The sequence below is a fragment of the Oncorhynchus tshawytscha genome, linkage group LG33 (assembly GCF_018296145.1).
Source record: "Oncorhynchus tshawytscha isolate Ot180627B linkage group LG33, Otsh_v2.0, whole genome shotgun sequence".
Classification (NCBI taxonomy): Eukaryota; Metazoa; Chordata; class Actinopteri; order Salmoniformes; family Salmonidae; genus Oncorhynchus; species Oncorhynchus tshawytscha.
Genome location: NC_056461.1, coordinates 50,134,569 through 50,150,700, shown reverse-complemented (window position 1 = coordinate 50,150,700; position 16,132 = coordinate 50,134,569). Strand labels below are relative to the sequence as shown.

General features: G+C 45.0%; 1 protein-coding gene across 1 annotated transcript in view; it reads left to right on the top strand.

Moving 5' to 3' along the window:
• The window catches only part of LOC112241035 (metabotropic glutamate receptor 5-like), a 96,854-nt gene that overhangs the window by 17,843 nt on the left and 62,879 nt on the right, over positions 1-16,132 (top strand). Inside the window, exon 5 of the mRNA XM_042311728.1 lies at positions 2,500-2,614. Coding sequence (XP_042167662.1) covers positions 2,500-2,614 — 115 coding nt within the window. The remainder of the gene's footprint in view (positions 1-2,499; positions 2,615-16,132) is intronic.

Sequence of the window (16,132 nt, the reverse complement as noted above, 5' to 3'; positions counted from 1 at the left end):
GTGATTCTGTTCTAGAGTCTGTATTAGTACTTTATGAGTACTGTGTTTCTGTTCTGAAGTCTGCATCAGTACTTTATGAGTACTGTGATTCTGTTCTAGAGTCTGCATCAGTACTTTATGAGTACTGTGATTCTGTTCTGAAGTCTGTATTAGTACTTTATGAGTACTGTGTTTCTGTTCTGAAGTCTGCATCAGTACTTTATGAGTACTGTGATTCTGTTCTAGAGTCTGCATCAGTACTTTATGAGTACTGTGATTCTGTTCTGAAGTCTGCATCAGTACTTTATGAGTACTGTGATTCTGTTCTAGAGTCTGCATCAGTACTTTATGAGTACTGTGTTTCTATTCTAGAGTCTGCATCAGTACTTTATGAGTACTGTGTTTCTGTTCTGAAGTCTGCATCAGTACTTTATGAGTACTGTGATTCTGTTCTAGAGTCTGCATCAGTACTTTATGAGTACTGTGATTCTGTTCTGAAGTCTGTATTAGTACTTTATGAGTACTGTGTTTCTGTTCTGAAGTCTGCATCAGTACTTTATGAGTACTGTGATTCTGTTCTAGAGTCTGCATCAGTACTTTATGAGTACTGTGATTCTGTTCTGAAGTCTGCATCAGTACTTTATGAGTACTGTGATTCTGTTCTAGAGTCTGCATCAGTACTTTATGAGTACTGTGTTTCTGTTCTAGAGTCTGCATCAGTACTTTATGAGTACTGTGTTTCTGTTCTGAAGTCTGCATCAGTACTTTATGAGTACTGTGATTCTGTTCTGAAGTCTGTATTAGTACTTTATGAGTACTGTGTTGTGATTCTGTTCTAGAGTCTGTATCAGTACTTTATGAGTACTGTGATTCTGTTCTAGAGTCTGTATCAGTACTTTATGAGTACTGTGATTCTGTTCTAGAGTCTGCATCAGTACTTTATGAGTACTGTGATTCTGTTCTAGAGTCTGCATCAGTACTTTATGAGTACTGTGATTCTGTTCTAGAGTCTGCATCAGTACTTTATGAGTACTGTGATTCTGTTCTAGAGTCTGCATCAGTACTTTATGAGTACTGTGATTCTGTTCTAGAGTCTGTATCAGTACTTTATGAGTACTGTGATTCTGTTCTAGAGTCTGCATCAGTACTTTATGAGTACTGTGTTTCTGTTCTGAAGTCTGTATCAGTACTTTATGAGTACTGTGATTCTGTTCTAGAGTCTGCATCAGTACTTTATGAGTACTGTGATTCTGTTCTAGAGTCTGCATCAGTACTTTATGAGTACTGTGATTCTGTTCTGAAGTCTGTATCAGTACTTTATGAGTACTGTGTTTCTGTTCTAGAGTCTGTATCAGTACTTTATGAGTACTGTGATTCTGTTCTAGAGTCTGCATCAGTACTTTATGAGTACTGTGATTCTGTTCTAGAGTCTGTATCAGTACTTTATGAGTACTGTGATTCTGTTCTAGAGTCTGTATCAGTACTTTATGAGTACTGTGATTCTGTTCTAGAGTCTGTATCAGTACTTTATGAGTACTGTGATTCTGTTCTAGAGTCTGTATCAGTACTTTATGAGTACTGTGATTCTGTTCTAGAGTCTGCATCATACATAGTCTAGAACAGAGCACTCAGAAGTTATTGATAGACTATTACAGAACATAGATAAAGTACTGATACAGACTGCAGAACACCATACTCATAAAGTACTGATACAGACTGTACTGATACAGTACTGATACAGACAATACTATGAGTAATGTGTTTATATTGTAGTGTCTGTATCATTATGTTTTGAGTACTGTGTTCTAGAGTCTGTATCAGTACTTAATGAACACTCTGGTCTAGAGTCTGCATCAGTACTTAATGAACACTCTGGTCTAGAGTCTGCATCAGTACTTAATGAACACTGGTCTAGAGTCTGTTTCAGTACTTTATGAACACTGGTCTAGAGTCTGTTTCAGTACTTTATAAACACTGGTCTAGAGTCTGTTTCAGTACTTTATAAACACTGGTCTACAGTCTGCATCAGTACTTTGAGAGTGCTGAATCAACCCTAGAACTGTTACTCTGAATCAACCCTAGAACTGTTACTCTGAATCAACACTAGAACTGTTACTCTGAATCAACCCTAGAACTGTTACTCTGAATCAACCCTAGAACTGTTACTCTGAATCAACCCTAGAACTGTTACTCTGAATCAACACTAGAACTGTTACTCTGAATCAACACTAGAACTGTTACTCTGAATCAACCCTAGAACTGTTACTCTGAATCAACCCTAGAACTGTTACTCTGAATCAACCCTAGAACTGTTACTCTGAATCAACACTAGAACTGTTACTCTGAATCAACACTAGAACTGTTACTCTGAATCAACCCTAGAACTGTTACTCTGAATCAACACTAGAACTGTTACTCTGAATCAACCCTAGAACTGTTACTCTGAATCAACACTAGAACTGTTACTCTGAATCAACACTAGGAATCATTGACTAATTGCTGCCTGCGTTTCTTTTCTAGAGTCTGTATAAGTACTTCATGAGGGTGGTGCCGTCGGATGCTCAGCAAGCCAGAGCTATGGTGGACATCGTCAAGAGATACAACTGGAGCTACGTCTCTGCTATACACACAGAGGGTAAGCCCTTATGTTTGGTTCCATTCCAACACAGTACTTCATTGAGTACCACTCTTCATATTTTCAAACGTGGTGGGGGCTGTATCATGAGGGTTTGCTTGTCATTGGCAAGTGACTATCGAGTTATGATATATATATATATATATATATATAAACGGAGTAGAGCGAAGAACAGGCGAAATCCTCGGGGGAAAACCTGGTTCGGTCTTCTTGCCAACAGACACTGGGAGACAAATTCACCTTTCAGCGGGACAAAAAAAACTTTCAACACATGGCCAAATATACACTGGTTTCATGCCAAGTACTTGACAGAGCTTGAATAATTTTTTAATGAAAAATGTACAAATATTGTCCAATCCAGTCGTGCACAGCTTTTAGAGACGCATAGCTGTAATCACTGCCGAAAGTGATTTTAACTTGTATTGACTCAAGGGTGTAAATACAAAAGTATGTGGACACCCCTTCAAATAACTGGATTCGGGCTATTTCAGTCACACCCGTTGCTGACAGGTGTATAAAATCGAGCCCGCATCCATGCAATCTCCATAGACAAACACACATACTTTTTGCATATATAGAATATGTAGGTGCAGTTAGCCTTGTTAAAACTGTGAAAGACTAGCTATGAAGGTGTGTTTAGAATGTCATTTTTATTTTATATTATTATATTTATGTTATTAATCTCTAGATGTCCTGTGTATTTAGTCAATTTAAACATTAAACATGTAAACATAAAGTGTAAAGACTCTAAATCTTGATCTCCTATGTCTGTTTAGCTGTTAAAACGGTGTAAAGAATAAAGATCTATGTACAGTTGAAGTCGGAAGTCTACCAACACCTTAGTCAAATACATTTAAACTCACTTTTTCCACAATTCCTGACATTTAATCCTCGTTTTAAATTTTTTTTCTTTTCTTTTATTTCACCTTTATTTAACCAGGTAGGCTAGTTGAGAACACCTTTATTTAACCAGGTAGGCTAGTTGAGAACACCTTTATTTAACCAGGTAGGCTAGTTGAGAACACCTTTATTTAACCAGGTTAGTTGAGAACACCTTTATTTAACCAGGTAGGCTAGTTGAGAACACCTTTATTTAACCAGGTAGGCTAGTTGAGAACACCTTTATTTAACCAGGTAGGCTAGTTGAGAACACCTTTATTTAACCAGGTAGGCTAGTTGAGAACACCTTTATTTAACCAGGTAGGCTAGTTGAGAACACCTTTATTTAACCAGGTAGGCTAGTTGGAACACCTTTATTTAACCAGGTAGGCTAGTTGAGAACACCTTTATTTAACCAGGTAGGCTAGTTGAGAACACCTTTATTTAACCAGGTAGGCTAGTTGAGAACACCTTTATTTAACCAGGTAGGCTAGTTGAGAACACCTTTATTTAACCAGGTAGGCTAGTTGAGAACACCTTTATTTAACCAGGTAGGCTAGTTGAGAACACCTTTATTTAACCAGGTAGGCTAGTTGAGAACACCTTTATTTAACCAGGTAGGCTAGTTGAGAACACCTTTATTTAACCAGGTAGGCTAGTTGAGAACACCTTTATTTAACCAGGTAGGCAGGAACACCTTTATTTAACCAGGTAGGCTAGTTGAGAACACCTTTATTTAACCAGGTAGGCTAGTTGAGAACACCTTTATTTAACCAGGTAGGCTAGTTGAGAACACCTTTATTTAACCAGGTAGTTGGAACACCTTTATTTAACCAGGTAGGCTAGTTGAGAACACCTTTATTTAACCAGGCTAGTTGAGAACACCTTTATTTAACCAGGTAGGCTAGTTGAGAACACCTTTATTTAACCAGGTAGGCTAGTTGAGAACACCTTTATTTAACCAGGTAGGCCAGTTGAGAACACCTTTATTTAACCAGGTAGGCTAGTTGAGAACACCTTTATTTAACCAGGTAGGCTAGTTGAGAACACCTTTATTTAACCAGGTAGGCTAGTTGAGAACACCTTTATTTAACCAGGTAGGCTAGTTGAGAACACCTTTATTTAACCAGGTAGGCTAGTTGAGAACACCTTTATTTAACCAGGTAGGCTAGTTGAGAACACCTTTATTTAACCAGGTAGGCTAGTTGAGAACACCTTTATTTAACCAGGTAGGCTAGTTGAGAACACCTTTATTTAACCAGGTAGGCTAGTTGAGAACACCTTTATTTAACCAGGTAGGCTAGTTGAGAACACCTTTATTTAACCAGGTAGGCTAGTTGAGAACACCTTTATTTAACCAGGTAGGCTAGTTGAGAACACCTTTATTTAACCAGGCTAGTTGAGAACACCTTTATTTAACCAGGTAGGCCAGTTGAGAACACCTTTATTTAACCAGGTAGGCTAGTTGAGAACACCTTTATTTAACCAGGTAGGCTAGTTGAGAACACCTTTATTTAACCAGGTAGGCTAGTTGAGAACACCTTTATTTAACCAGGTAGGCTAGTTGAGAACACCTTTATTTAACCAGGTAGGCTAGTTGAGAACACCTTTATTTAACCAGGTAGGCTAGTTGAGAACACCTTTATTTAACCAGGTAGGCTAGTTGAGAACACCTTTATTTAACCAGGTAGGCTAGTTGAGAACACCTTTATTTAACCAGGTAGGCTAGTTGAGAACACCTTTATTTAACCAGGTAGGCTAGGAACACCTTTATTTAACCAGGTAGGCTAGTTGAGAACACCTTTATTTAACCAGGTAGGCTAGTTGAGAACACCTTTATTTAACCAGGTAGGCTAGTTGAGAACACCTTTATTTAACCAGGTAGGCTAGTTGAGAACACCTTTATTTAACCAGGTAGGCTAGTTGAGAACACCTTTATTTAACCAGGTAGGCTAGTTGAGAACACCTTTATTTAACCAGGTAGGCTAGTTGAGAACACCTTTATTTAACCAGGTAGGCTAGTTGAGAACACCTTTATTTAACCAGGTAGGCTAGTTGAGAACACCTTTATTTAACCAGGTAGGCTAGTTGAGAACACCTTTATTTAACCAGGTAGGCTAGTTGAGAACACCTTTATTTAACCAGGTAGGCTAGTTGAGAACACCTTTATTTAACCAGGTAGGCTAGTTGAGAACACCTTTATTTAACCAGGTAGGCTAGTTGAGAACACCTTTATTTAACCAGGTAGGCTAGTTGAGAAACTTTATTTAACCAGGTAGGCTTTATTTAACCAGGTAGGCTAGTTGAGAACACCTTTATTTAACCAGGTAGGCTAGTTGAGAACACCTTTATTTAACCAGGTAGGCTAGTTGAGAACACCTTTATTTAACCAGGTAGGTAGTTGAGAACACCTTTATTTAACCTAGGCTAGTTGAGAACACCTTTATTTAACCAGGTAGGCTAGTTGAGAACACCTTTATTTAACCAGGTAGGCTAGTTGAGAACACCTTTATTTAACCAGGTAGGCTAGTTGAGAACACCTTTATTTAACCAGGTAGGCTAGTTGAGAACACCTTTATTTAACCAGGTAGGCTAGTTGAGAACACCTTTATTTAACCAGGTAGGCTAGTTGAGAACACCTTTATTTAACCAGGTAGGCTAGTTGAGAACACCTTTATTTAACCAGGTAGGCTAGTTGAGAACACCTTTATTTAACCAGGTAGGCTAGTTGAGAACACCTTTATTTAACCAGGTAGGCTAGTTGAGAACACCTTTATTTAACCAGGTAGGCAGTTGAGAACACCTTTATTTAACCAGGTAGGCTAGTTGAGAACACCTTTATTTAACCAGGTAGGCTAGTTGAGAACACGTTCTCATTTACAACTGCGACCTGGCCAAGATAAAGCATAGCAGTGTGAACAGACAACACAGAGTTACACATGGAATAAACAATTAACAAGTCAATAACACAGTAGGAAACAAAGGGGGAGTCTATATACAATGTGTGCAAAAGGCATGAGGAGGTAGACGAATAGTTACAATTTAGCAGATTAACACTGGAGTGATAAATGATCAGATGGTCATGTATCCAGGTAGAGATATTGGTGTGCAAAAGAGCAGAAAAGTAAATAAATAAAAACAATATGGGGATGAGGTAGGTAGATTGGGTGGGCTATTTACCGATAGACTATGTACAGCTGCAGCGATCGGTTAGCTGCTCAGATAGCAGATGTTTGAAGTTGGTGAGGGAGATAAAAGTCTCCAACTTCAGCGATTTTTGCAATTCGTTCCAGTCACAGGCAGCAGAGAACTGGAACGAAAGGCGGCCAAATGAGGTGTTGGCAGTCATTTACTAGTAAATCCTAGTAAATGTCCTGTCTTAGGTCAGTTAGGATCACCACTTTATTTTCAGACTGTGAAATGTCAGAATAATAGTAGAGAGAATGATTAATTTCAGATTTGATTTCTTTCATCACATTCCCAGTGGATCAGAAGTTTACATACACAATTAGTATTTGGTAGCATTGTCTTTAAATTGTTTAACTCGGATCAAATGTTTTGGGTAGCCTGCTGCATGTATACCCCCCACCAGAGAGAGGCATGTATACCCCCCACCAGAGACAGGCATGTATACCCCCCCAGAGAGAGGCATGTATACCCCCCCCAGAGAGAGGCATGTATACCCCCCCATAGAGAGGCATGTATACCCCCCCCCAGAGAGAGGCATGTATACCCCCCCCCCACCAGAGAGAGGCATGTATACCCCCCAACCAGAGAGAGGCATGTATACCCCCAACCAGAGAGAGGCATGTATACCCCCCCCAGAGAGAGGCATGTATACCCCCCCCCAGAGAGAGGCATGTATGCCCCCCCCCCAGAGAGAGGCATGTATACCCCCACCAGAGAGAGGCATGTATACCCCCCCCCCAGAGAGAGGCATGTATACCCCCCCACCAGAGAGAGGCATGTATACCCCCCCACCAGAGAGGCATGTACCCCCCCCCCAGAGAGAGGCATGTATACCCCCCCAGAGAGAGGCATGTATACCCTCCCCCAGAGAGAGGCATGTATACCCCCCCAGAGAGAGGCATGTATACCCCCCCACCAGAGAGAGGCATGTATACCCTCCCCCACCAGAGAGAGGCATGTATACCCCCCACCAGAGAGAGGCATGTATACCCCCACCAGAGAGAGGCATGTATACCCCCCCCCCAGAGAGAGGCATGTATACCCCCCTGAGAGAGGCATGTATACCCCCCCCCCCAGAGAGAGGCATGTATACCCCCCCACCAGAGAGAGGCATGTATACCCCCCACCAGAGAGAGGCATGTATACCCCCAACCAGAGAGAGGCATGTATACCCCCCCCCCAGAGAGAGGCATGTATACCCCCCCAACCAGAGAGAGGCATGTATACCCCCATAGAGAGGCATGCCCTCCCCAGAGAGAGGCATGTATACCCCCCCAGAGAGAGAGGCATGTATACCCCCCACCAGAGAGAGGCATGTATACCCCCCCACCAGAGAGAGGCATGTATACCCCCCACCAGAGAGAGGCATGTATACCCCCACCAGAGAGAGGCATGTATACCCCCCCCAGAGAGAGGCATGTATACCCCCCAACCAGAGAGAGGCATGTATACCCCCCACCAGAGAGAGGCATGTATACCCCCCACCAGAGAGAGGCATGTATACCCCCAACCAGAGAGAGGCATGTATACCCCCACCAGAGAGAGGCATGTATACCCCCCCCCACCAGAGAGAGGCATGTATACCCCCACCAGAGAGAGGCATGTATACCCCCCAGAGAGAGGCATGTATACCCCCCCCCAGAGAGAGGCATGTATACCCCCCACCAGAGAGAGGCATGTATACCCCCCACCAGAGAGAGGCATGTATACCCCCAACCAGAGAGAGGCATGTATACCCCCCACCAGAGAGAGGCATGTATACCCCCCCACCAGAGAGAGGCATGTATACCCCCCACCAGAGAGAGGCAAGTATACCCCCCCCAGAGAGAGGCATGTATACCCCCCCCCCAGAGAGAGGCATGTATACCCCCCCCCAGAGAGGCATGTATACCCCCCCCCCAGAGAGAGGCATGTATACCCCCCTCAGAGAGAGGCATGTATACCCCCCAACCAGAGAGAGGCATGTATACCCCCCCCCCACCAGAGAGAGGCATGTATACCCCCCCCCCTCAGAGAGAGGCATGTATACCCCCCCCCAGAGAGAGGCATGTATACCCCCCAGAGAGAGGCATGTATACCCCCCCAGAGAGAGAGGCATGTATACCCCCAACCAGAGAGAGGCATGTATACCCCCCCCCCAGAGAGAGGCATGTATACCCCCCAACCAGAGAGAGGCATGTATACCCCCCACCAGAGAGAGGCATGTATACCCCAGAGAGAGGCATGTATACCCCCACCAGAGAGAGGCATGTATACCCCCCCAGAGAGAGGCATGTATACCCCCAAACCAGAGAGAGGCATGTATACCCCCCCACCAGAGAGAGGCATGTATACCCCCCACCAGAGAGAGGCATGTATACCCCCCACCAGAGAGAGGCATGTATACCCCCCACCAGAGAGAGGCATGTATACCCCCCCCAGAGAGAGGCATGTATACCCCCCCCCAGAGAGAGGCATGTATACCCCCCACCAGAGAGGCATGTATACTCTGGGGGGTATACATGCCTCTCTGGGGGTATACATGCCTCTCTGGTGGGGGTATACATGCCCTCTCTGAGGGGGGTATACATGCCTCTCTCTGGGGGGGTATACATGCCCTCTCTGGTGGGGGGTATACATGCCTCTCCCTGGGGGGGTATACATGCCTCTCTCTGGGGGGGGTATACATGCCTCTCCCTGGGGGGTATACATGCCTCCCTCTGGGGGTATACATGCCTCTCTCTGGGGGTATACCTGCCTCTCTGGGGGTATACATGCCTCTCTCTGGGGGGGTATACATGCCTCTCTCTGGGGGAGTATACATGCCTCTCTCTGGTGGGGGGTATACATGCCTCCCTCTGGGGGGTACATGCCTCCCTCTGGGGGGGGTATACATGCCTATACTCCCCCAGAGAGAGGCATGTATACTCCCCCAGAGAGAGGCATGCCCCCCCAGAGAGAGAATAGATGTTCCCCAGCAACAGGAACTAGGTGACCTGGTTTACATGTGAATGGGAGAGTCTCTCCCTAATACTGAGACAAATGGGGACACCAACTATATAGAGCATCACACTGGTCTGTATGTGTGTGCGTGTGCGTGGGTGCATGCGTGTGTGCATGCGTGTGCACGTGTGTGTGTGTGTGTGTGTGTGTGTGTGCGTGCAAGTGTGTGTGTGTAAATCAAAGCTACTGAGCTACTGCAAGGTCTATGTTGTTTTATAGGTAGCCTTCTGTTTCTGCTGCTCTGGTTATGTCTAGAGGTCCTAGCTACATAGACTCATTATGTCTAGAGGTCCTAGCTACATAGACTCATTATGTCTAGAGGTCCTAGCTACATAGACTCATTATGTCTAGAGGTCCTAGCTACATAGACTCATTATGTCTAGAGTCCTAGCTACATAGACTCTATGTCTAGAGGCCCTAGCTACATAGAGTCATTATGTCTAGAGGTCCTAGCTACATAGACTCATTATGTCTAGAGGTCCTAGCTACATAGACTCATTATGTCTAGAGGTCCTAGCTACATAGACTCATTATGTCTAGAGGTCCTAGCTACATAGAGTCATTATGTCTAGAGGTCCTAGCTACATAGACTCATTATGTCTAGAGGTCCTAGCTACATAGACTCATTATGTCTAGAGGTCCTAGCTACATAGACTCATTATGTCTAGAGGTCCTAGCTACATAGACTCATTATGTCTAGAGGTCCTAGCTACATAGACTCATTATGTCTAGAGGTCCTAGCTACATAGACTCATTATGTCTAGAGGTCCTAGCTACATGGTCTGTAACCTGACTCATTATGTCTAGGGGTCCTAGTTACATGGTCTGTAACCTGACTCATTATGTCTAGAGGTCCTAGCTACATGGTCTGTAACCTGACTCATTATGTCTAGAGGTCCTAGCTACATAGACTCATTATGTCTAGAGGTCCTAGCTACATGGTCTGTAACCTGACTCATTATGTCTAGGGGACCTAGCTACATGGTCTGTAACCTGACTCATTATGTCTAGGGGTCCTAGCTACATGGTCTGTAACCTGACTGTCTAGGGGTCCTAGTTACATGGTCTGTAACCTGACTCATTATGTCTAGGGGTCCTAGTTACATGGTCTGTAACCTGACTCATTATGTCTAGGGGTTCTAGCTACATGGTCTGTAACCTGACTGTCTAGGGGTCCTAGCTACATGGTCTGTAACCTGACTCATTATGTCTAGGGGTCCTAGTTACATGGTCTGTAACCTGACTGTCTAGAGGTTCGAGCTACATGGTCTGTAACCTGACTCATTATGTCTAGGGGTCTTAGCTACATGGTCTGTAACCTGACTGTCTAGGGTCCCAGCTACATGGTCTGTAACCTGACTCATTATGTCTAGGGGTCTTAGCTACATGGTCTGTAACCTGACTGTCTAGGGTCCAGCTACATGGTCTGTAACCTGACTCATTATGTCTAGGGGTCTTAGCTACATGGTCTGTAACCTGACTGTCTAGGGTCCCAGCTACATGGTCTGTAACCTGACTCATTATGTCTAGGGGTCTTAGCTACATGGTCTGTAACCTGACTGTCTAGGGTCCCAGCTACATGGTCTGTAACCTGACTCATTATGTCTAGGGGTCCTAGTTACATGGTCTGTAACCTGACTGTCTAGAGGTTCGAGCTACATGGTCTGTAACCTGACTCATTATGTCTACGGGTCTTAGCTACATGGTCTGTAACCTGACTGTCTAGGGTCCTAGCTACATGGTCTGTAACCTGACTCATTATGTCTAGGTGTCCTAGCTTCATGGTCTGTAACCTGACTCATTATGTCTAGGTGTCCTAGTTTCATGGTCTGTAACCTGACTCATTATGTCTAGGGGTCCTAGCTACATGGTCTGTAACCTGACTCATTATGTCTAGGGGTCCTAGCTACATGGTCTGTAACCTGACTTGATTGGAGTAGTAAGCATGTGTGACCATGTGTTGACTGCAAGTACTCAGCAAACCGTCACCTCTCCTTAGGTTTAGGGCCAGCTCCTTCTCTCTCGACGTCTTGGTCGGCCAGCGGATTAGTATCTTGTTCAAATTAAAATAACTACAACAGTTTGGACACGCCTACTCATTCAACAGTTTGGACACACCTACTCATTCAACGGTTTGGACACGCCTACTCATTCAACAGTTTGGACACCTACTCATTCAACGGTTTGGACACGCCTACTCATTCAACGGTTTGGACACACCTACTCATTCAACGGTTTGGACACGCCTACTCATTCAACAGTTTGGACACGCCTACTCATTCAACAGTTTGGACACGCCTACTCATTCAACAGTTTGGACACGCCTACTCATTCAACGGTTTGGACACGCCTACTCATTCAACAGTTTGGACACGCCTACTCATTCAACAGTTTGGACACGCCTACTCATTCAACAGTTTGGACACACCTACTCATTCAACGGTTTGGACACGCCTACTCATTCAACGGTTTGGACACGCCTACTCATTCAACGGTTTGGACACACCTACTCATTCAACGGTTTGGACACGCCTACTCATTCAACGGTTTGGACACACCTACTCATTCAACGGTTTGGACACGCCTACTCATTCAACGGTTTGGACACACCTACTCATTCAACGGTTTGGACACGCCTACTCATTCAACAGTTTGGACACACCTACTCATTCAACGGTTTGGACACGCCTACTCATTCAACAGTTTGGACACGCCTACTCATTCAACAGTTTTTCTTTATTTTAACTATTTTTTCCAGGTCATCATTTGGTTGAGGTCAGGAGATTGTGGAGGCCAGGTCATCTGATGCAGTACTCCATCACTCTCCTTCTTGGTAAAATAGCACTTACACAGCCTGGAGGTCCATCTTCCCATCAGGTCATTGTCCTGTTGAAAAACAAATGATAGTCCCACTAACCCCAAACCAGATGGGATGGTGTATCGCTGCAGAATGCTGTGGTAGCCATGCTGGTAAAGTGCGCTTTGAATTCTAAATAAATCATAGACAGTGTCACCAGCAATTCACCCCCGCACCATCACACCTCCTCCTCCATGCTTCACGGTGGGAAATACACATGTGGAGATCATCCGTTCACCAACACCTCGTCTCACAAAGACACTGAGATTGGAACCAAAAATCTCCAATTTGGACTCCAGACCAAAGGACAGATTTCCACCGGTCCAATGTCTCGTGTTTCTTGGCCCAAGCAAGTCTCTTCTTCTTATTGGTGTCCTTTAGTAGTGGTTTCTTTGCAGCAATTCAACCATGAAGGCCTGATTCACACAGTCTCCTTTGAACAGTTGATGTTGAGATGTGTCTGTTACTTGAACTCTGTGAAGCATTTATTTGGGCTGCAATTTCTGAGTATCGTAACTCCTATGAACGTATTCTCTGCAGCAGAGGTAACTCTGGGTCTTTCTTTCCTGTGGCGGTCCTCATGAGAGACAGGTAACTCTGGGTCTTTCTTTCCTGTGGCGGTCCTCATGAGAGACAGGTAACTCTGGGTCTTCCTTTCCTGTGGTGGTCCTCATGAGAGACAGGTAACTCTGGGTCTTCCTTTCCTGTGGTGGTCCTCATGAGAGACAGGTAACTCTGGGTCTTCCTTTCCTGTGGTGGTCCTCATGAGAGACAGGTAACTCTGGGTCTTCCTTTCCTGTGGTGGTCCTCATGAGAGACAGGTAACTCTGGGTCTTCCTTTCCTGTGGCGGTCCTCATGAGAGACAGGTAACTCTGGGTCTTCCTTTCCTGTGGCGGTCCTCATGAGAGACAGGTAACTCTGGGTCTTCCTTTCCTGTGGCGGTCCTCATGAGAGACAGGTAACTCTGGGTCTTCCATTCCTTTGGCGGTCCTCATGAGAGACAGGTAACTCTGGGTCCTCCTTTCCTGTGGTGGTCCTCATGAGAGACAGGTAACTCTCTAATGAACTTATCCTCTGCAGCAGAGGTAACTCTGGGTCTTCCTGTCCTGTGGTGGTCCTCATGAGAGACAGATAACTCTGGGTCTTCCTTTCCTGTGGTGGTCCTCATGAGAGACAGGTAACTCTGGGTCTTCCTTTCCTGTGGTGGTCCTCATGAGAGACAGGTAACTCTGGGTCTTCCTTTCCTGTGGTGGTCCTCATGAGAGACAGGTAACTCTGGGTCTTCCTGTCCTGTGGCGGTCCTCATGAGAGACAGGTAACTCTGGGTCTTTCCTGTGGTGGTCCTCATGAGAGACAGGTAACTCTGGGTCTTTCCTGTGGTGGTCCTCATGAGAGACAGGTAACTCTGGGTCTTCCTTTCCTGTGGTGGTCCTCACGAGAGACAGGTAACTCTGGGTCTTCCTTTCCTGTGGCGGTCCTCATGAGAGACAGGTAACTCTGGGTCTTCCTTTCCTGTGGTGGTCCTCATGAGAGACAGGTAACTCTGGGTCTTCCTTTCCTGTGGTGGTCCTCATGAGAGACAGGTAACTCTGGGTCTTCCTTTCCTGTGGCGGTCCTCATGAGAGACAGGTAACTCTGGGTCTTCCTTTCCTGTGGCGGTCCTCATGAGAGACAGGTAACTCTGGGTCTTCCTTTCCTGTGGCGGTCCTCATGAGAGACAGGTAACTCTGGGTCTTCCATTCCTTTGGCGGTCCTCATGAGAGACAGGTAACTCTGGGTCCTCCTTTCCTGTGGTGGTCCTCATGAGAGACAGGTAACTCTCTAATGAACTTATCCTCTGCAGCAGAGGTAACTCTGGGTCTTCCTGTCCTGTGGTGGTCCTCATGAGAGACAGATAACTCTGGGTCTTCCTTTCCTGTGGTGGTCCTCATGAGAGACAGGTAACTCTGGGTCTTCCTTTCCTGTGGTGGTCCTCATGAGAGACAGGTAACTCTGGGTCTTCCTTTCCTGTGGTGGTCCTCATGAGAGACAGGTAACTCTGGGTCTTCCTGTCCTGTGGCGGTCCTCATGAGAGACAGGTAACTCTGGGTCTTTCCTGTGGTGGTCCTCATGAGAGACAGGTAACTCTGGGTCTTTCCTGTGGTGGTCCTCATGAGAGACAGGTAACTCTGGGTCTTCCTTTCCTGTGGTGGTCCTCACGAGAGACAGGTAACTCTGGGTCTTCCTTTCCTGTGGTGGTCCTCATGAGAGACAGGTAACTCTGGGTCTTCCTTTCCTGTGGTGGTCCTCATGAGAGACAGGTAACTCTGGGTCTTCCTGTCCTGTGGTGGTCCTCATGAGAGACAGGTAACTCTGGGTCTTCCTGTCCTGTGGTGGTCCTCATGAGAGACAGGTAACTCTGGGTCTTCCTTTCCTGTGGTGGTCATCATGAGAGACAGGTAACTCTGGGTCTTCCTGTCCTGTGGTGGTCCTCATGAGAGACAGGTAACTCTGGGTCTTCCTTTCCTGTGGTGGTCCTCATGAGAGACAGGTAACTCTGGGTCTTCCTGTCCTGTGGTGGTCCTCATGAGAGACAGGTAACTCTGGGTCTTCCTGTCCTGTGGTGGTCCTCATGGGAGACAGGTAACTCTGGGTCTTCCTTTCCTGTGGTGGTCCTCATGAGAGACAGGTAACTCTGGGTCTTCCTGTCCTGTGGTGGTCCTCATGAGAGACAGGTAACTCTGGGTCTTCCTTTCCTGTGGTGGTCCTCATGAGAGACAGGTAACTCTGGGTCTTCCTGTCCTGTGGTGGTCCTCATGAGAGCTAGTTTCATCATAGCGCTGGATGGTTTTTGTGACTGAAAAACTTTAAAAGGAAATGTTGCAGATTGACTGACCTTCATGTCTTAAAGTAATGATGGACTGTTGTTTCTCTTTGCTCATTTGAGCTGTTCTTTCCATAATATGGACTTGGTCTCTTACCAAATAGGGTTATCTTCTGTATACCAGCCCTACCTTGTCACAACACAACTGATTGGCTCCGACTCATTAAGAAGGAAAGAAATTCCACAAATTAACTTTTAACAAGGCACACCTGTTAATTGAAATGCATTCCAGTTGTCTACCTCATGAAGCTGGTTGAGAGAATGCCAAGAGTGAGCAAAGCTGTCATCAATGCAAAGGGTGCTACTTTGCAGAATCTTATATTTTGATTTTGAACACTTTTTTGGTTACTACATGATTCCATATGTGTTATTTCATAGTTTTTATGTCTTCACTATTATTCTACAATGTAAAAAATAAAGAAGAACCCCTGAATGAGTCGATGTGACAAAACTTTTTACCGGTAGTGGATATACAGTGCCTTGCGAAAGTATTCGGTCCCCTTGAACTTTGCGACCTTTTGCCACATTTCAGGCTTCAAATATAAAGATATAAAACTGTATTTTTTTGTGAAGAATCAACAACAAGTGGGACACAATCATGAAGTGGAACGACATTTATTGGATATTTCAAACTTTTGTAACAAATCCAAAACTGAAAAATTGGGCGTGCAAAATTATTCAGCCCCCTTAAGTTAATACTTTGTAGCGCCACCTTTTGCTGCGATTACAGCTGCAAGTCGCTTGGGG